At 42.3% G+C, this 21948-nt stretch overlaps 1 protein-coding gene across 1 annotated transcript in view; it reads right to left on the bottom strand.

Annotated features, from left to right (window-relative positions):
- The window catches only part of RNF217 (ring finger protein 217), a 55035-nt gene that overhangs the window by 16231 nt on the left and 16856 nt on the right, over positions 1 to 21948 (bottom strand). The window contains exons 2-3 of the mRNA XM_053381822.1: positions 20317 to 20550; positions 9170 to 9334 (exon numbers count right to left, since the gene is read on the bottom strand). Of these exons, the coding sequence (XP_053237797.1) occupies positions 9170 to 9334; positions 20317 to 20550 (399 nt within the window). The remainder of the gene's footprint in view (positions 1 to 9169; positions 9335 to 20316; positions 20551 to 21948) is intronic.

Raw genomic sequence — 21948 nt, 5'->3', positions numbered from 1 at the left:
CTTTAAAAGTGCCATGGTCAGATCACTTCCTGGTGCAACTGGACTTCTCCGCGACCCTTCCCCTCTGCAGGGAGGTGGGACCAATTCGGATGGTCCACCCCCGCCACTTAATGGATCCAAATGGTTTCCAGAGAGTGGTAGGGGATGCTTTATCCCATGTTGATGTCCTTTCAGCTGATTCCCTGGTGGCCCGCTGGAATACGGAGTTAACCAGGGCTATCAGCTGTCTGGCTCCGAAGCGCCCTCTCCGATTGCATGGAGCCCGGACAGCCCCATGCTTTTCTTCGGAGCTGAGGGCGATGAAACAATCGCTGAGATGGCTAGAGCGTCGGTGGCAGAAAACTCACTCCGAATCTGACCGGACACAGGTTAGAGCTCAACGTCGAGCCTACCAAGTGGCGATAGCGACGGCAAAGAAGACTTTCTTCACCGCCTCTATTGCATTTGCAGAAAATAGTAGCAGGAGACTCTTTCAGGTGGTCCGCAATTTAACGGAACCACCTTTACGATCGGGGCCTTGTAAAGACCCCAATATCTCCTGCAACGATTTTGCAAAGTTTTTTGCAGACAAAATCACTCATATTCGGAAGGAGCTAGACACCACCGTGGGAGCAGGGCTGGGGCGGGAGAGTGCTAGAGCCCTGTCTGGTCAAGTTGCATGGAATCAATTTCAATCTGTTACCCCTGAGGATGTGGACAGGCTGCTTGGACGCGTGAAACCAAACACCTGTCTCCTTGATCCTTGCCCATCCTGGCTAATAAAAGCAAGCTGGGAAGGGCTGGGCAATGGGCTCTGCGGGGTGGTGAATGCTTCCCTCTGTGAGGGAACATTCCCAGATCCGCTGAAAGAGGCGGTCATTAAACCGCTTCTTAAAAAAAATCTTTAGACCCGGCCAGTATGGCCAACTATCGCCCAGTCTCAAATCTTCCATTTTTGGGCAAGGTGATTGAGCGAGTGGTTGCTGAACAACTCCAGGCACGCCTGGAGGATGCGGACCATTTGGATCCCTTCCAATCGGGATTCAGGCCTCATCATGGGACTGAAACTGCCTTGGTCGCGCTGGTTGATGATCTCCAGCGAGCTAGGGACAAAGGTGAGAGCTGTTTCCTGGTTCTGCTGGATCTCTCAGCGGTCTTTGATATAATCAACCATAACATCCTTCTGGACCGTCTGGGAGGGGCTGGGAGCTGGGGGCACTGTTATACAGTGGTTTCGCTCCTTCCTCCTGGGCCGTGTTCAGAAAGTGGGGGGGGGGATGAGTGTTCAGACCCCTGGGCCCTCACTTGTGGAGTGCCTCAGGGTTCTGTCCTCTCCCCCATGCTCTTTAACATCTATATGAAGCCGCTGGGAGAGATCATCAGGGGGTTTGGACTGGGTGTCCATCAATATGCAGATGATACCCAGCTCTACCTCTCTTTCAAATCAGAACCAGTGAAGGCGGTGAAGGTCCTGTGTGAGTGCCTGGAGGCGGTTGGAGGATGGATGGCGGCTAATGGATTGAGGTTGAATCCTGACAAGACAGAAGTACTGTTTTTGGGGGACAGGGGGCGGGCTGGTGTGGAGGACTCCCTGGTCCTGAATGGGGTAACTGTGCCCCTGAAGGACCAGGTGCGCAGCCTGGGAGTCATTTTGGACTCACAGCTGTCCATGGAGGTGCAGGTAAATTCTGTATCCAGGGCAGCTGTCTACCAACTCCACCTGGTACGCAGGCTGAGACCCTACCTGCCCGCGGACTGTCTCGCCAGAGTGGTGCATGCTCTAGTTATCTCCCGCTTGGACTACTGCAATGCGCTCTACGTGGGGCTACCTTTGAAGGTGATCCGGAAACTACAACTAATCCAGAATGCGGCAGCTAGACTGGTGACTGGGGGCGGCCGCCGAGACCACATAACACCGGTCTTGAAAGACCTACATTGGCTCCCAGTACGTTTCCAAGCACAATTCAAAGTGCTGGTGTTGACCTTTAAAGCCCTAAACGGCCTCGGCCCAGTATACCTGAAGGAGCATCTCCACCCCCATCGTTCTGCCCGGACTCTGAGGTCCAGCGCCGAGGGCCTTCTGGCGGTTCCCTCATTGCGAGAAGCAAAGCTACAGGGAACCAGGCAGAGGGCCTTCTCGGTAGTGGCGCCCGCCCTGTGGAACGCCCTCCCATCAGATGTCAAAGTAATAAACAACTACCTGGCATTCAGAAAACATCTTAAGGCAGCCCTGTTCAGGGAAGTTTTTAATGTGTGATATTTTAGCGTATTTTTGGTTTCTGTGGAAGCCGCCCAGAGTGGCTGGAGAAACCGAGCCAGATGGGAGGGGTACAAATTATTATTATTATTATTATTATTATTATTATTATTATTATTATTATTCCATCATTCAACAGCATCAACAGAAGCCCATGGAATTTCTCTTAAAATCTTTTTCATTGCATCTTCAGCTCATATTACTGTATTTTTACTGTAGTGTTATCCAGTACTTAAAAACAATTCTCTGAATAAGGTTGAGAATATTACACATTACTGTAATTTTTTTAAAAAAACCTCTTACTGCATACTTCTTGTCTTATGCCCTGTGATCCAATACTATTTATATATGACATGCCTTCTCTCTACCTGCAAGCTTTTGTTCTGTTGCAAATGCATTAATAAATAGTCCATTTATTAGGGCACGAGTAGCGCTGTCACAATGGCAAGCAGAGGGTGCTATAAGAATGAGTTTTCCTTTCCAGCAATTCTTTGTCACCTGGATGGTTTCTTAGCCCCAAGAGTCACCATGATATCTGGCTCACCTCCACAATAGTTTCACCAAAGATACCACACCATGCATAAGACTGAATACTTGAAAACTAAAGCTGCAAATATAATCTTGATTTATTAAAAAATGTGTATTATGCATTTCCATAAAATTAAAGGCAATGTATAGCAACTCAAAACGTATACTACATTTTACATTTAACTTTTTTCTGTATTACATGCATGTCTTCCTAGTTTTTTTAACCTTCTCCAAATTCCATGTGTATCTCTAGTTCATATGCAGAAACTCTCAAGACTTTTCAGTATCCTCTGCATTTTATTTTTACTTTAATGAGTAGATAAAAAATCTGAAGCATGTTTTTTTTATTAAAAAATCACAATCAATGTAACACGCACTATGGCAGGTTCTGTTTCACTTGTGGTGACTGGAAATGCTGAAAGCTAATGGAAGAACTCTTCATCTTTTCTGGGGTGCTTTGTGTCATGTTGTTTTGGTCCCCATGTGGTACAAGCCCAGCATCTTGCTGAAACTAAGAAAGTTTGGGTCTGGTCTGTGCTTGAAAGGCACTTTCTAGCCCATTTAGGAAATATTTCATCTAGAGAAAAGCCCCAGAAGAACTGCCTGAGGTTTAGGGCAGGAGACCAGAAGATCACTTATGTATTTATACAGGCAGCGATCGTTAGTCACATCCGATATGTGCATGATCGCGACAGTGCACATCGCGCCAAACTCAGAAGTGACCCAAAAACATCACATAATGGGGCAGAATGGGGCAGGGGTGGAATGGGGTGTTAGCTGGCTTTTTCAATTGTGTTTCGAATATATGCTATATCATTGAAACGCGTGGTGGCTTAGAATGTAACCCCCATGTAAATTGGGAGTGGCCTGTATAAGCTTCAATTTGCCTAATAAGATGAAAACTTGAGGACTGTTTTTCTCCCTCCTTAATGTGAAAGAGCTGGACGTGACATAGAAGTGGGGGAAAGATAGTTTAAAATATGCCAAAAATTTAAAAGACAGGAGCACAAAGAGAGCAACTGTCAGTTCCTAGGCCAAATCCAACGCTTAGGCATATTATCTGCAGCCCAGAAATCATGACTCCACTGGCCTAATAAAGTTCATTGGCAACCAGAAATCATGACTCCAAAGAAGATAGTAACCATAGTCTGTTTAGATGATACAATTAACAGCCTGATCCAGGAACATAACAACCATTTCTTTCTGCTCAAGTTAACAGATCCTTCGTTCCCCTTGGGATAGCCACAAAATCTTAAGATCTCAAAAGTGCTTTGTCAGAATGGTATAAAATCTGAAGCAGAGTTGAGCAATCCACTGAACAGCAGGGTGTAGTAAAGATGCTTATTTGTCAGATCTCAAATGAAGAAACCACATAAAAACAGACACGGATTTCATTTTGCCCCCTGCACTGCTTTGCATGGTGTGTGTTATGGTAGAAGAGCATCTTGGTAATAAAAAGGTAAAATTGCACTTGAGACTCACAGAACTGTATGAGCGGAATGAACAGTAAAAAGCAAATCAGCGAAGGCTAATATAATGAGGACAAGATTTACAGTTTGTATTAACGAACTAGATAATCGTCTACCATAAATCATCCTGAACTTCCTTTGCCTCCCATTTAATATCCTACAATTCAGAAGTATGAAGCCAGGCCCTGAGATGGGGGGAAACTGCACAAAGGCTGCCTTGCAAATAAAAAATTATGTTCCCTTGGTATTATACAAGCACTAGGCAAGTAGTTAGCTAAGTAAATAGAAGTGGTATAGAAGTAAATAGAAGTAATTTAGGACAGCTGTTCCCAAAGAGAGATTTATAATCTCTCATCTTTGGGAATCACAATAGCCTTGAAGATTTGCATACTCACAGTAAACACAAGGAATGTACATGAAAGCAATGCTGCAAATCCAAAACGTCAGTTTCATGTCAGAACAAAGTGTTCCAAAACATACCCTACTTCCTTTTTGAACAGTGAGAATGCAGTTTTGTGAAAACAAGCAGAACCAGTTGTTAGAAATATTCACCATTCCTCACTACCATAGCATTTTATAACCCTTAGTGTACAAGTCTGATATCAATTCATGTACTGCACATAAAGCTCCATTATTTAATGCAATTTACAGTGTTATTATATAAAATATTCCTCATTCCTCCAGAGGGATTCTGGACTCCATTCAAAGTGACTATCAACAGCCGTTTGACTCCTCTGCTTGCTTCTTCAGAGTGCAGAGCAATCAGGTGCTCTCCATTTTAGTGCTATTATTTGATTAAACAGACATGTAAATCTATTCTCTCAATTAGCTGCTCCAAATACTATTCACATAGCCACCTCCTTTTCAAAGTTATCCACCCAACTTTAACAACATTAATTTAATAAAGCTCTTAGCTTCAGGGATTTGCACAAATTCCTCAAAACAAGCTAGAAGTGCAGCAATAAAACTACTAGCACATTTGCAAAGCTATGGAGGGAGTGGTATGAGTATTAACTCATTTTATATTTTTATGTAAAGTATCCAGAAACAAATATGTAGAGTGGTTGATCTATCAGCATGAAAATAATACAATTGTTTCAGTTGAATAGTTTTGAAACATAGTTAATGAGATGCAACACAATTCCTCTTGCGGAAATAGGGCATGATCCTGCTTTCTTTCCCATGCAGCCTCTGCACCTGCTCTTTAGGGTTGGAGGGTCCTCTGGAGAAGACTGGGGCAAACAGGGAGCTGCAGAGCAGAGGAGATGAAGGGAGAATTCCTACTACATCCGCTGGCACGATGTTAGATCTCATCCAAAGAGAATTTGACAGCAAAGTAGATAAAGCTGTGATCAAACAAAAATTCCATTGACCATTATTGACTAGCACTTTGAAAGTCTTCAGTGCAGATTTTTCTCAGACTTGCTATCAAGCTCTCTTAATCAGATATTTGCCACAAGATTTTAAACACCAGAAATGAACTGGAAAATGTCTCACCGTAAACCATTATTCTTTTCTGTGTGAGTTGTCACAAGTTTACTATTTACTAAGTGGCAGAAAAAAATAAAGTTGTAAAAACAACACGCAGGCGTCAGCACATGAAAGAGATTTGTGAACACCGATATGAAAAAGGTACTTCAAGATCTTTGCAGGCTATCCTTTTAGAGAAATACAATAATACTGTTTCAGCTGTTATGTCACATCATTTGCAATAATGCCACTGCTGAGCTATGCAACCTGTCTAATAGGAATCACATAGTACAAAGGAAGAGTAATGCTGGAGCATTAACATAAAACAAAAGTTGGCATTTGTCCACAGCAGCTGTCATTCCTTTCTATGCGTATTCCACATTGTTCATATAGCTTCATCTACCACAGAATCAGAACTGCAAGGGACCAAAAGCCTTTCTATTTACTACAGGCATAATCCATCCAAGCACCCTTGTGCAGTTTCCACAAGACAACTTGTGGAGGGCTTACACAAGACAACTTCTAGATATCATCCTGCCCCATACCTTCAAGGGGCAAGCCACTTTGGTCTTTTTGCTTTCTCCTATATATAGAAAAGTTCAGCCAAGTAAGGGCAAGGAAGTAAAAGAAATCTGTATTACTTAAAAACATGAGCACCAAGAGAAACAAACAAAAACCAACCCCAAACCAGTTACATCCTGAATGTCAATCTGTCAAATAAATTCTTATCTGAAATGTGTCAAAGGTAAATGAGATCTGGTTTAGAGTACACACACCATGCATGCCGTCAAAAGTGTAGCATTCCCCTCTGGCAGGCATATTAAGCTTTTCTCCAAACTTTAAAGCTGAAGAGATATGTGGGAATCAAACTGGCAGTGATCCCTGACCCTTCCCCAACTCCAAGCTTGGGATGAAGGTTGCGGTCACAACCATTCAGCATCAGCTGACGCCCATAGTAACACAAGGGCAGCCCTGCTGGAACAGACTAAAGGCCTAGCTAGTTCAATATTTGGTTCCCACACTGGCCAGCTAATTGCCTATGGAAAAACCACCAACAGGACACAGATCTAAGTGTACTCCAGGCTGTGCTCCCCAGCAACTGGAACACAGAGACATATTGCCTCCAATACCTGAGGCAATATAACCATCATGAGTAGTAGCCACTGATAGCCTTTTTATTGTCTTGCCCTCTTTTAAAGTGGCCTGAATGGTTGGACATCACTACATCCTGTGGTAGTTAATTCTGTAGCTGCTGCTCCAGACCATGAGACGCACCTAATTTTTGGAGGAGGAAAACAAGAAAAAAAAAAATTCTGAATCTCAGAAGCCAGAACAGCAAGAGGGATCGCTGTGCAGTGAAAGCAGCAATCCCTCTTGCTGTTCTGGCTTCTGGGATAGCTGCGCAGCCTGCATTTGCTCCATAAGATGCACACACATTTCCCCTTACTTTTTAGGAGGGAAAAAGTGAGTCTTATAGAGCAAAAAAATATGGTACTTCCTTTTGTGTATCCTATCATTCACCTTCATTGGATAAGCCATTTTGAAAAAACAAAACACTATTAACTATTTATTATTGCTTAAGGTAAAATGATAGATGTTTAGAATTAAGAGTTATACTATGATTAAATACTTCAGCCTGAAATGAAACATGAGGTAAAGCTGTATCTGATCAGGCCTGGCTTAAACCTCTGCAAATGGAGGCCTGGCAGCTAACAATAGCCTTGGTTACATTTGCTAAGGGTAGATGCATATTTGGCAGTTAGCAGAACTAGAAGTAATTGGTATCTATACTGATCAGGAGCATTAAAATGGTAATTTGAGGGTCCCTCTAAAAACATACTCAATAGAAGTGAGTATCTGTGATCAGAAGAAGACCAAAACACCAGGCAAAGAACTATTAAGAGGGTCAGTTGGAGCTCAAATCAGGCAGAAAAGAGCCTGAGAAAGGAAGCACAAACTAAAGAATGCAGGGAGAGCAGGCAGAGAAGAATAAATGTCGAAGGGGAAAAGGCTAAGCCTGAGAGGAAGATTCATAGCCTGAAGAAACTCTTGAAGGGGAAGTAACAGAAGACAGCAGCTGGTGATAGACAGTTTGAGAAGTTTTGTGCTTAAGGAATGTGAAAGCCTTCAGCAAGCAAGCAAGCAACTGGCAACCTAAAGCCACAGTGGTGTTCCTGGCCCATAAATAAATCCTTATTGCAGCTGAAAATCCATCAAGTCAATAAGTAGAAAAGTGAGGGCTGGATCTGTGTGAAGACTTCAATCCAAAAAACAACACTTTTAAATGACAGAGATAACTAGACCCTGGATTTAAGCAGGGATTTATTTTGACAAAAGTGAATCCTGCATTCCTTAGTAACAATATCAACAATATCAACTTTATGGCAGAAATAACATTCATACTTGTAACCTTACATTATATTGTGATGTTTAAATTAATCTCATTTGTACACATATTAATTCCTATAATAAATGTTATTATGTTACTTTTTAAAGTGTTATCTGAATTGTAGGTCAATCTCACACCTGCGCTATATCGAACAGGCTACTATGAAAAAAGATACAAAATTTGATTTCATATTGGCATTATATATTAGACCAGGTTTTATGTTAGAGATGGGATTTAAGAGTCTACTCACAACACTCCAGTGTTATATAGAAGAGAGAGATTTCACCCTTTCTCCACACTGCATAATGTGACATACCTCTATCATGTCTCCTCTTACTTACATGCCTACCCCTTAAAAAGCCTCACTCAATGTAATCTTTTCTCAAAAAAGAGCTGTTCTTTGATCACTTTGCTTGTCTTTTCCTGCACCTTTTGCAGCTGAAAAATATTCTTTCTTTCTTTTTCTTTTCTTTTTTTTTGGTGCAGTGACCAGAACTGTAATACATATGTATTATTATATTGGGAGTTTTATTTTTAATTCCTTTCCTAATAATCCCAATAACAGCTTCATACCAGGTTGACATTTTCATTGAGCTATCCACCACATCCCCAGGTTCCCTTTCCAGATCAGTCACTGCCAGGTTAAACTGCATCAGCATCATGTTCACTTGTTCCTTTTCCCCAGTTCTGCACTATTAGTTCCTTGTGCAGAATGGTGCAACAGGATTCTCCGGAATCTTGCTTCTTGTGAAAGTGCCATTCCATAAATATCAAACACATTCATTAACTTGTATTGAAAGGCTTGAGTTCTTTCTTTATTTTTCTGCAGACCAGCAATGTTAAGCACTCTGAAACTCAGCAGTTCAGCTACCACAAACATAAATAGGGTGACAGATAAGCACTTTTGTAAAAGAGCAGCAATGTCAGCAGATGACAGGGATCAAGTTATTCTGAATCTAACAGAACTGATGACACTTAACTTGACGAGCATGAATTTCACTAAGGCATCTCAGTTTGGAAAACTTCACAGAATATTTGTGCACCAAACAGAAATGTAACTTAGTATGCCTCTCTTACCTTGCACTTTGGACACTTCTGAGCATTTCTTTGCCCATGTTCAATTTCATTGGCCCAGTGACGTAACAGCTTGTCTCCCTTTTTATACTCTTTGCAGTTGACACCTTCATGCCAGGGAGAGTGGCACTTAAAACACCACACCAATTGGCAGGTTGGGCACTGTATCTGTAGAAATAAGAGCACAAAACATCAAAACAGTTTTGAAGATTGCCCAGTAAATGTGATTAGGAAGCCACAGTTCAGATTGCACAAGCATTTCCCCAAAATAACCTATGTTAGTTGACTATGTTATGGGGGATGGCGAAGAATGCCACACTAATGGCTTTGATAATTTTGCCGCTTCTTAGCCAAACCAGCAGTGCATTGCTACATAAATGCAGCATAAGAGGCGTCAACTGTTAGCAAACAGTTTGCTGGTTACTGAACTTTCTGCAGGCCAGTCTGCAGAAAAGGTTTGGAAACTAGGGCGTGGGCACTGCATGCTAATTTTCCAATATGGATGATTTAGCCCCCCCCCCAAATAATCCTGCTACATCCCTTTTACTTTCTTTGAAATGTCTCTAAACAACAGTAAGGCAACTGTAAGACACTTAGCTCAGGAAAGCTGGCCTAATACAAACTTAAGATGGAAGCTGTGTTTAACTAACAGTGCCACATTAAAAAAATAAATAAACTAAAATCCCCAGCTGCTTATTGGGAAGGCCAGCATTTTCAACATTCCTTACACTGGGCATTATCATGAAGCTCTGAACTGAAGATTAAGGGCAATAACAAGACATTGCAGATTCTCCCCACCTCACGAGAGGAAAAATATCCTTTTCAAGGCTCCATCCTGAAACAGGAGCCTTGTAGTTCTGTTGAGGCTTCATGGATGAAGAGAAGAGTTTTAGGAGCAGCGGAAGGACAGGAGGAACATTTTTTCCCACCTGAATGAGGCCTTCCCATGCTGTGCTATATGGCACTGTATTGCACATTAAAAGCTGTAAAATGGGGAAAGGGACACTATTGAGATTTAGCTCTATTTCTCCATAATATCTGAATTGGGAGAAGCTGTACTGCTCCTCGACTACAGCCTGGATGCAGTATTGGGCTAAATGAGGGGAAACGAACTGAGCTTGAATCTTGTCAAAACAGAGGCTCTGTGGGCGAGTGGTTCTCATATCTAGGAAACTGAATGATTGCTACTGTAGACATGGTTGTGCTCCCTCTGAAAGTGCCACAATGACAACTGGGGTGCTCCTGGATCCAGCTTTGTCGCTGAAGGTCCAAGTGGCTTTTGGTAGCTAGGATCACCTTTCACCAGCTCTGGCTGCTACAACAGCTGTGACTGTTCCTGGATTGGAATAGCATGAGCCCAGCACTCCCAAGCATTTGTAACCTGAAGACTGAATTACTTCAACACACTCTTATCTGGGGCTTCCCTTGCACTTGGTCCTGAAACTCCAGGTAGTGCAGAATGCTACAGCGTGATTGCTAATAGGAGCAGAAGTCTGTCAGCATATTACATCTGTGCTCAAAAAGGTGCACTGGCTTCAGATTCAGTACAGGGCAAAGCACAAACTGTTACTATTGGTATATAAAGTCCTTAATGACTTAGGATCAGTTTGCTTATGGAACTACCTCACCCTGTATGTGCCTATTCAACCACCACAGTCTGTGGAGCTTGCATTCTTATAAGTGCTACACAATGTTTGTTGAACATTTGCAAGGAATTGCTCCTTTAGCGTGGCAGCCCCTGGGCTCTGGACCGCCTTACCTGCTGGCATCAGGTGAGGTGCCTTCACAACACTGTTTTAGACACTGTTTCTGTTTGAGTGGACTTATCAAGACACATGATTTAGTTATGTTTGTTGCAAATGTTTTACTGATGTTTATGTATGCTTTGAAATTCTATTTATGCATATTTGTTTTCCCCTTCATGGATCACTGCCTTGCCGTGGCGAAGGGGCTTGAAGAACTCAGAGAAGCTATGAACTACGCCGAGCAGGGCACACAAGATGAACAGGTCATAGTGGAGAGTTTTGACCAAACGTGATCCACCTGGAGGAGGAACCGGCAAGCCACTCCAGTATCCTTGCCAAGAAAACTCCATGGACAAAGACAACAGGCATATAAAAGTTATGACGCTGGAAGATGAGCCCCTCAGGTCGGAAGGCGTCCAACATGCTACTGGGGAAGAGCGGAGGGCAAGTACAAGTAGATCCAGAGCTGATGAAGCGGCTGGGCCAAAGCCGAAAGGACGCTCAGTTGCGGATATGCCTGGAAGCGAAAGGAAAGTCCAATGCTGTAAAGAAAAATATTGCATAGGAACCTGGAATGTAAGAACCATGAACCTAGGTAAGTTGGAGGTGGTCAAAAATGAGATGGCAAGAATAAATATTGACATCCTGGGCATCAGTGAACTAAAATGGACGGGAATGGGCGAATTCAGTTCGGATGACCATCACATCTACTACTGTGGGCAAGAAACTCGTAAAAGAAATGGAGTGGCCCTCATAGTCAACAAAAGAGTGGCGAAAGCTGTACTGGGATGCAATCTCAAAAATGATAGAATGATCTCGATACGAATCCAAGGCAGACCTTTTAACATCACAGTAATCCAAGTTTATGCACCAACTACTGATGCTGAAGAAACTGAAATTGACCAATTCTATGAAGACTTACAACACCTTATAGAAGTGACACCAAAGAAGGATGTTCTTCTCATTATAGGGGATTGGAATGCTAAAGTAGGGAGGCAAGAGATAAAAGGAACAACTGGCAAGTTTGGCCTTGGAGATCAAAACGAAGCAGGGCAAAGGCTAATAGAGTTCTGTCAAGAGAACAAGCTGGTCATCACAAACACGCTTTTCCAACAACACAAGAGACGACTCTACACATGGACATCACCAGATGGGCAGCATCGAAATCAGATTGATTATATTCTCTGCAGCCAAAGATGGAGAAGCTCTATACAGTCAGCAAAAACAAGACCTGGAGCTGACTGTGGCTCAGATCATCAGCTTCTTATAGCAAAATTCAAGCTTAAACTGAAGAAAGTAGGAAAAACCACTGGGCCGGTAAGATACAATCTAAGTCAAATCCCTTATGAATACACAGTGGAAGTGACGAACAGGTTTAAGGATTTAGATTTGGTGGACAGAGTGCCTGAAGAACTATGGATGGAGGCTCGTAACATCGTACAGGAGACAGCAACGAAAACCATCCCAATGAAAAGGAAATGCAAGAAAGCAAAGTGGCTGTCCAACGAGGCCTTACAAATAGCGGAGGAGAGAAGGCAAGCAAAATGCGAGGGAGATAGTGAAAGATACAGGAAATTGAATGCAGATTTCCAAAGAATAGCAAGGAGCGACAAGAAGGCCTTCTTAAACGAGCAATGCAAACAAATAGAGGAAAACAACAGAATGGGAAGAACCAGAGATCTGTTCAAGAAAATTGGAGATATGAAAGGAACATTTCGTACAAAGATTACCATAATAAAGGACAAAAGTGGTAATGACCTAACAGAAGCAGAAGACATCAAGAAGAGGTGGCAAGAATACACAGAGGAATTATACCAGAAAGATACCAGGTAGTGTGGTTGCTGACCTTGAGCCAGACATCCTGGAAAGTGAAGTCAAATGGGCCTTAGAAAGCATTGCAAATAACAAGGCCAGTGGAAGTGATGGTATTCCAGCTGAACTATTTAAAATTTTAAAAGATGATGCTGTTAAGGTGCTACACTCAATATGCCAGCAAATTTGGAAAACACAGCAGTGGCCAGAAGATTGGAGAAGATCAGTCTACATCCCAATCCCAAAGAAGGGCAGTGCCAAAGAATGCTCCAACTACCGCACAATTGCACTCATTTCACACGCTAGCAAGGTTATGCTTAAAATTCTACAAGGAAGGCTCAAACAGTATGTGGATCGAGAACTCCCAGAAGTGCAAGCTGGATTTAGAAGAGGCAGAGGAACCAGAGACCAAATTGCAAACATGCGCTGGATTATGGAGAAAGCTAGAGAGTTCCAGAAAGACATCTACTTCTGCTTCATCGACTATGCAAAAGCCTTTGACTGTGTCGACCACAGCAAACTATGGCAAGTTCTTAAAGAAATGGGAGTGCCTGATCACCTCATCTGTCTCCTGAGAAATCTCTATGTGGGACAAGAAGCTACAGTTAGAACTGGATATGGAACAACTGATTGGTTCAAAATTGGGAAAGGAGTACGACAAGGCTGTATTTTATCTCCCTGCTTATTTAATTTATATGCAGAATACATCATGCGAAAGGCTGGGCTGGATGAATCCCAAGCTGGAATTAAGATTGCCGGAAGAAATATCAACAACCTCAGATATGCAGATGACACAACCTTGATGGCAGAAAGTGAGGAGGAATTAAAGAACCTTTTAATGAGGGTGAAAGAGGAGAGCGCAAAATATGGTCTGAGGCTCAACATCAAAAAAACGAAGATCATGGCCACTGGTCCCATCACCTCCTGGCAAATAGAAGGGGAAGAAATGGAGGCAGTGAGAGATTTTACTTTCTTGGGCTCCATGATCACTGCAGATGGTGACAGCAGCCACGAAATTAAAAGACGCCTGCTTCTTGGGAGAAGGGCAATGACAGGCCTAGACAGCATCTTGAGAAGTAGAGACGTCACCTTGCCAACAAAGGTCCGTATAGTTAAAGCCATGGTTTTCCCAGTAGTGATGTATGGAAGTGAGAGCTGGACCATAAAGAAGGCTGATCGCCGAAGAATTGATGCTTTTGAATTATGGTGCTGGAGAAGACTCTTGAGAGTCCCATGGACTGCAAGAAGATCAAACGCATCCATTCTTAAGGAAATCAGCCCTGAGTGCTCACTGGAAGGACAGATCGTGAAGCTGAGGCTCCAGTACTTTGGCCACCTCATGAGAAGAGAAGACTCCCTGGAGAAGACACTGATGCTGGGAAAGATGGAGGGCACAAGGAGAAGGGGGCGACAGAGGACGAGATGGTTGGACAGTGTTCTCGAAGCTACAAACATGAGTCTGTCCAAACTGCGGGAGGCAGTGAAAGACAGAGGTGCCTGGCGTGCTCTGGTCCATGGGGTCACGAAGAGTCGGACACGACTAAATGACTAAACAACAACAAATATTTGTTTTTAACCAATTTGTGCATTTTAGTCTACTTTTGATTATAACTGTACACCACTAAAGTAAAAGGTAAAGGTACCCCTGCCCGTACGGGCCAGTCGTGTCCGACTCTAGGGCTGTGCGCCCATCTCGCTTAAGAGGCCAGGGGCCAGCGCTGTCCGGAGACACTTCCGGGTCACGTGGCCAGCGTGACGAAGCTGCTCTGGCGAGCCTCCACCAGCGCAGCACACGGAAACGCCGTTTACCTTCCCGCTATAAAGCGGTACCTATTTATCTACTTGCACTTAGGGGTGCTTTCGAACTGCTAGGTGGGCAGGAGCTGGGACCGAAAGACGGGAGCTCACTCCGCTGCGGGGATTCGAACCGCCGACCATGTGATCGGCAAGTCCTAGGCGCTGAGGTTTTACCCACAGCGCCACCCGCATCCCTATGTACACCACTTTTTTTTAGCAAATAGTTTATACACTTCCCAAACAAAATAAATAAATAAGATTATTTGGGTGACTAAAGATGATTTGCCAACCTCTAATAAGTATTATAAAAGTACTGAATATATCTGATTCCATACATCTCCTTCCCACTAATATTATTTATTTGAGCCTCTGTAGCTAATGAGAAGCAGATAATTTTTTCATTTCTCATCTACAGGATATACTTCCTACAGTAATTCAGTGGCAGGCTTCAAGAAAAGAAGGAATCCGAGCTTCCATTGTTCAGCATCTACCAAGTACAATGAGAAAGTTCTCCCTGCCCTTCTATATTGACTTTTCCTCTGACGAAAGAGAATCCCACAGAGTTCATAACAGAGCCTGTCTGCTGGATACTTCAGTAGGCATCCTTGGTGTTCTATTTCTAAAAGCATGCAAGCACACCAAGGTTTCACTTCATCTGTCACCTGCCTTCATGCTATAGGTTGCAAAAAGGCAGAAATGTACAAAGATAGAATACAAATGAGAAATGAAAATGAACAAACTTCTGGGCTAGGCAGAAACGGAATACACCCCCCCCCAATCTGCCTACACAAGAAATTACTGCAATACAAGTCCATTTTTAGTTTGTGAAGTATAATAAAATATGGAAGGTGATTGTTGTTTAGACTCTCACTGTTGTTCTGCTGGTTTTACATATGGCAGGTAAAGGGTACATGCAGCCCTCCAGCATGACCAGTGGTCAGGGATGATGGGCACATGTCCTACATTCCTGCTGTCTGGGGACTTTTTGTCTTCTAGTTGCTACCAGCAGTTCTCATGCACTGTGGGACAAAGGGGGTTTCACTTGAGTTATGACTAAGAAAAATGCTCACCATAGTAAATACAGGGAATTCTCCAAGGCAAAAAATGGATCAAAAGCAAGCCAGGACATTTACAACTTCTGAATCTTATTTTAGAAATAAATATGAACAGTGATCTTACTACAGCAGACATTTATTCTAACCTTCTCATCACAACTCATCACAGCTTACCAGAGGACACGGGAGTCACAAAAAGCATGAAATTCTGATTGTGGATGGAGAGCAATTTGAAAAAGCATTATCTGGATTCTGACACAGCACCTCCAGTGTCTCCCAAAGGATACAGATAGTGCATACATTATTTAATGTTACAATTATATTTATATATAACGAAAAGGAAAACCATAACATATATCCTACCTAAAGACAGTTGCATAGTTCAGACTTCATAAAACAATCCTCTGAAAGATGGTTTCAAGGCTCAGGTACATAATGTGGCTCAATGTGCTCTCTCTTCCACTTTTGTTTGAGTGTTCTGTTCTCTACTTCCTGGTTTTCTTAAAACACAGTTCGTCATAATGTCCAAATTGGCAAACTCTAGCTTGTAAATGTGTATGTCATGACAATCTGTGGCTAGAGAAAGTCAGGATATAGAGAAGGGAACCGTAAGCTGGGAGGGAGAGGAGAAAGCACACAAACCTTTGGCACACTTCCACGTTCCTAAATTTAATTAACTCTCCAGGTTTGAGGGAAGACCTGCTACTTTATATTTAATTACTTTATTCAGATCCCCCTTTTCAATTTGCACAGCAGTCTCCAGATAATAAATTACAGTAATAAAGCACAAAGATAGACAGAACATAAAACAATTATAAAGCACAGCAACCTTAAAAGCAGTCTTTTGAAATGGCACAAAATTGTCATAAAATGCCTTCAGGAGTCAAAAAATGTATGCAACACCCCCCATGAGAAATGGAAAGAGAGCAAGAGGGCTCCCTGGGGAGAAAATTCCACAGCTGTACTGTCTCTCACTAGAAGTCCAGTCCTTGGCAATCACCCAATTAAATATTTGTAAATGATAGGCCTATCATTTACAAAGCTATAAATAGTTCTAACACAGCAATTGACTTCATTAATATCCACACAGAGATATGAACCCAAGACCCACACACAACCTGCAAGGTTGGGCAGCAATGTTTCCTACCAGTCATACCTGAAAGCTCCAGACCAGGCATCCCCAACCTTCAGCCCTCCAGATGTTTTGGACTACAATTCCCATCATCCTTGACCACTGGTCCTGTTAACTAGGGCTCATGGGAGTTGTAGGCCAAAACATCTGGAGGGCCACAGGTTGGGGATGTTTACTCCAGACACACAGGCACATTGCTGCTATGAAAGATCTGGCAAGGCTAAGTACACTCCAAGCATTCTAGGTATTTATTCTATGTGCAGGTGTGTACAGAATGCAGATTCTAACTTTTAAGATTATGTATGCCATCTCCAGTCTGTGCTTGAAAGGGTGGAGTGTAAATCATATAAATAAATGGAAAGAAGGACTCGCACATTGTTTCTGGTTTAAACCATACAAAAGCAAAGAAAGGGCTGGATCCAGGCTTAGTTATGTTTTCCATTGAAATCAACCGGAGTTAAAATCAATGGGACACATGTTAAACAGTACTAAGTCACATTGGTATCAATGGCTCTGCTCTAATCATGATCAAATCTGGATTCAACCCATGGAAGATGGCAGCAATAAACACTGGAATGCATTTAGATACCTTTAAGCTATCCAGTTATATAATGCACTTTAATCTTATTACACCAGTCCCCAATCTCGCATTATGCTGCTCCTTACATTGACATAACTTAATGGAACAAGTAAAGCAGCAGAATGTAATTTGAAAAAGGGACCAGGAGTGAAAATTCAATAGGAGTTAGAATAGAATCACTGTCATTCACCAAATCAATATGGAAATGCAGCACTCAAATCTGCTCAGCCATGAATTTGTTGGGTGACTTACTGCAGCCTCAGTTCCCTATGTGTAAAAGATAAGGAGAACAACTTAACTTCCATTAATGAATAATGAACACCAAGTGTTTTTTATGAGCACCATACAACAACAACAACAACAACAACAACAACAACAACAACAACAACAACAAAAAGAAAGGTAAAGGACCCCTGGACGGTTAAGTCCAGTCAAAAGCGACTATGGGGTTGTGGCGCTCATCTTGCTTTCAGGCCGAGGGAGCCAGTGTTTGTCCACAGACAACTTTCCGGGTCATGTGGCCAACATGACCAAACCACTTCTGCCAAGACGGAACACTGTGAAAAGTGCCAGAGCACACGGAAACACCATTTACCTTTCTGCCACAGCAGTACCTATTTATCTACTTGCACTGGCATGCTTTCAAACTGCTAGGGAACGGGAGCTCACCCTGTCACAGGTATTTAAACCAGTAAGCCCAAGAGACTCACTAGTTTTTCTACCTGTTGTAGCCATTGTAATACACTTTGGTAGATGCAGTACGGTTTTTAATTGCATTTTAATTGCTGCTTTCATTTCTTATATATTATATTTTATTATATTGCAATTGGAATTCATAGCAATCAAAATACAATCAAAAATCAATATGAATATTTAATGTGATGGATGTGCCATCTCCCATCTTCAAACACAAATTGACAGACATGCCACAAACCACCTAAATGAAGCTCACCCACCACTGATGGTCTATGGGCCACAATCTGAACTCAGCTTTACAGCTGCAAATAATAAAAAAATTGTCCAGTAGCACCTTAGAGACCAACTAAATTTGTTCTGGGTATTAGCTTTCATTTTATTTTTTTGTTTATTTCGACTGCGTCAGACCAACACGGCTACCTATCTGAAGCAGCAAAGTTTTAAATGTGTTGTAAAGTGCAATATAAATATATGACACTATATGGCGACAGTGAGCTATGCCAAATTCAATGTATTTTTCAAAACTTTTTTTTTAAAAAAGCATTTTCACATTTGTTATATGTTTGTAGATTCCACCTTTGAGAATCCCTGTTCTACCCCAATGTCTACATATTAACAGGAGAAAGATGGGAATACAGGCTAGCTATGTAAACAGTAATAACAGGTAATAACCCCAGAGGACAGGATCACACTTCAAAACGACCTTGACAGATTAGAGAACTGGGCCAAAACAAACAAGATGAATTTTAACAGGGAGAAATGTAAAGTATTGCACTTGGGCAAAAAAAATGAGAGGCACAAATACAAGATGGGTGACACCTGGCTTGAGAGCAGTACATGTGAAAAGGATCTAGGAGTCTTGGTTGACCACAAACTTGACATGAGCCAACAGTGTGACGCGGCAGCTAAAAAAACCAATGCAATTCTGGGCTGCATCAATAGGAGTATAGCATCTAGATCAAGGGAAGTAATAGTGCCACTGTATTCTGCTCTGGTCAGACCTCACCTGGAGTACTATGTCCAGTTCTGGGCACCACAGTTCAAGAAGGACACTGACAAACTGGAACGTGTCCAGTGGAGGGCAACCAAAATGGTCAAAGGCCTGGAAACAATGCCTTATGAGGAACGGCTAAGGGAGCTGGGCATGTTTAGCCTGGAGAAGAGGAGGTTAAGGGGTGATATGATAGCCATGTTCAAATATATAAAAGGATGTCACATAGAGGAGGGAGAAAGGTTGTTTTCTGCTGCTCCAGAGAAGCGGACACGGAGCAATGGTTCCAAACTACAAGAAAGAAGATTCCACCTAAACATTAGGAAGAACTTCCTGACAGTAAGAGCTGTTCGACAGTGGAATTTGCTGCCAAGGAGTGTGGTGGAGTCTCCTTCTTTGGAGGTCTTTAAGCAGAGGCTTGACAACCATATGTCAGGAGTGCTCTGATGGTGTTTCCTGCTTGGCAGGGGGTTGGACTCGATGGCCCTTGTGGTCTCTTCCAACTCTATGATTCTATGATTTTATGATTCTATGATTCTATTGGTAATATTTCATTGTGGAACCTGCACAGTAGACTTGCACTTACACGAATGGGGCTTATCCGTCTTGTGCCCCCCAAATTTTCTCTGAAGGCGTAAGGAACCCTCTGGAAAAAATGGAGGCCTAGGGAACTACAAGAAGAAGTAGATGAAGGGTGAGACCTCTTGTGTTCATTGGCATGACACTGGATCTCAACAAATACAACAGACTTTTGGTCAGTCTACAAAATAGTTTTACAAGTCTTGAAGACTGTGTTTACACAGACAGGGCTCCTCAACACAGGCTTATTTCAGTACTCCTATTTAATTACTGAGAACCAGGGCACATGAGAGAAGGTGGCCCATAATTAAGAGTCAATCAACAAGTGCTTGGCCTTAAGAATTTCTAAGTTAGCTTCCACTGCAGTTATCAAACGGCATAGCTAAAACTTACAGAAAGTTCAACCATGGATACATGCAACTTAATACTTACTGAAAAGTATGGTGGTATTCACCTAATGCTTGGTGGAATGTAGGAACTGCCAGGCTTCGTGAAATATTTCAGGCAGCATGGTTAATTCAAAGTAAACAACAACACGGTACAATAAAGAAAGGAACTAATAGGTTAACTGGCCAGCTACTCTGGAAAGCTGACATTAATTAGCTAGTAAGGGGTATGAAACTATAGATTTGTATTCTAAAAGCACATCTTACATTAGGTTCCAGTAAGAGAAGAAAGCCCATTTAATGCCCACCATATCCTGGCCTACTTTTGCAGCTCACAGCTGTGCCATCTAATCCATAGCTTTGGTGAGCATGCTCACTTTGTACTTGTTCTCCATTTTGGTAGGGGTTGGAATGTGGCCTCTCCTCCTGAAGGTTGTAAAGTGCTTGCATTGAGGGCATGGCTTGGTGCTCGAGCCAATACGGCCAAGTTCCAGGAAGTACTTATATTTGATGATGTCATCATGTGGCAAGTTGTACAGGACAGTTGTTTCATCCAGGTGTTCGCTACACTCTGTTATAGGACATTGGATGTCTGCTTGCCCCACCTGCACCTGCAAATAAACACAAGAGCTGTGATCAAACAGGTGTGGACACACAAATAATAACTGGACACCCAATTCCACACCAAGTTCCAGGACTTAACTTGTAAATATATAACAAAAATGAATATAGCATGGCTTTACACTTAACTGCACACAATGCAGTTGTGAAATTACTTCATTTTTAACTTTTACAGGAAATATGAAAGCCCAAATAACAAACTATTTTTATTTTGAAGAAAGAAACTGATGTTCTTATAATTCATCTGTTTTCAAGGGATTTCAAGTTAATACTGGTTCAGAGCAAATGTTCTCTCATCAATGCATACCAGCATTTTCAACCTATAACAGCACATCTTCAGAAACACCTTTTAGGTTATCAGCTGATTAAGATCCAAGAGAAGGAAGCCTCTCTGTAGTTCAAGCGCTTTATCTTAAATGATCTCAGAATGAACTTTTTAGCTCCCTAAAAATCAATTAATTCTTAATCATACACAGTTTCAAAGTATATGAAATCTAGAGTTTGATCCAATTTTCTTTTCTTTGGTGCTGTGTGGTGGATCAGCAGCTTAGCATTTCTCATTTGGCACAATCAGTAATAGCAATTTCCATAGCCTATAATGCTCTTCGCAGCGCAACTGTGATTCTGTACTGCATCAGAACATCAAAGATACACCCCTGATACTGCTTGTTATGCTGCAGTTACACTGAACGAAGTTGCAAATCTAAAGTAAATCCAGGATTGCAAAGTTTGTGAAATAGGGTTAATCTTCCAACCTCTGTACAATCTTTACTCTAACTGTAGTAGAATGAAGGCACAATGTGCATGAAGGTACAAGCATCTTATGCAAAAGCTGTTCATATACAAGTTGTTTAAGCACAGGAATTTAATTTCTGAAATGTGTATCTAAAATTAAACATGTACAGCTTTAGCACCTGTATGGTTAGGAATTCCCCAAAAAGCAAGCATTCATCCAACCAACCAACCAACCACTTTAAACAACTGCAGACTGCTTGGCAAGCACAATATTTAAATCCTAAATGTTTATACCAAGGGAAATTGTCTTCTACAGCCAATGCTTAACACACGTACGGTCCCTCTTGCTAGGACTGCAATTTCCCTTTCAGTCGTCTTTCCATTTTGATGACACATTTCCACAACAACATTTGCTTCCCAGGACTTCCAAGTTCTTTCCACCTGTTGTTGTTGTTGTTTAGTCGTTTAGTCGTGTCCGACTCTTCGTGACCCCATGGACCAGAGCACGCCAGGCACCTCTGTCCTCCACTACCTCCCGCAGTTTGGTCAGACTCATGTTTGTGGCTTCGAGAACACTGTCCAACCATCTCGTCCTCTGTCGCCCCCTTCTCCTTGTGCCCTCCATCTTTCACAGCATCAGTGTCTTCTCCAGG

This window comes from Podarcis raffonei, chromosome 3, assembly GCF_027172205.1.
Source record: "Podarcis raffonei isolate rPodRaf1 chromosome 3, rPodRaf1.pri, whole genome shotgun sequence".
NCBI classification, from domain to species: Eukaryota; Metazoa; Chordata; class Lepidosauria; order Squamata; family Lacertidae; genus Podarcis; species Podarcis raffonei.
The sequence above is the reverse complement of the archived record's forward strand: the minus strand, read 5'-3'. Positions and strand labels throughout refer to the sequence as shown.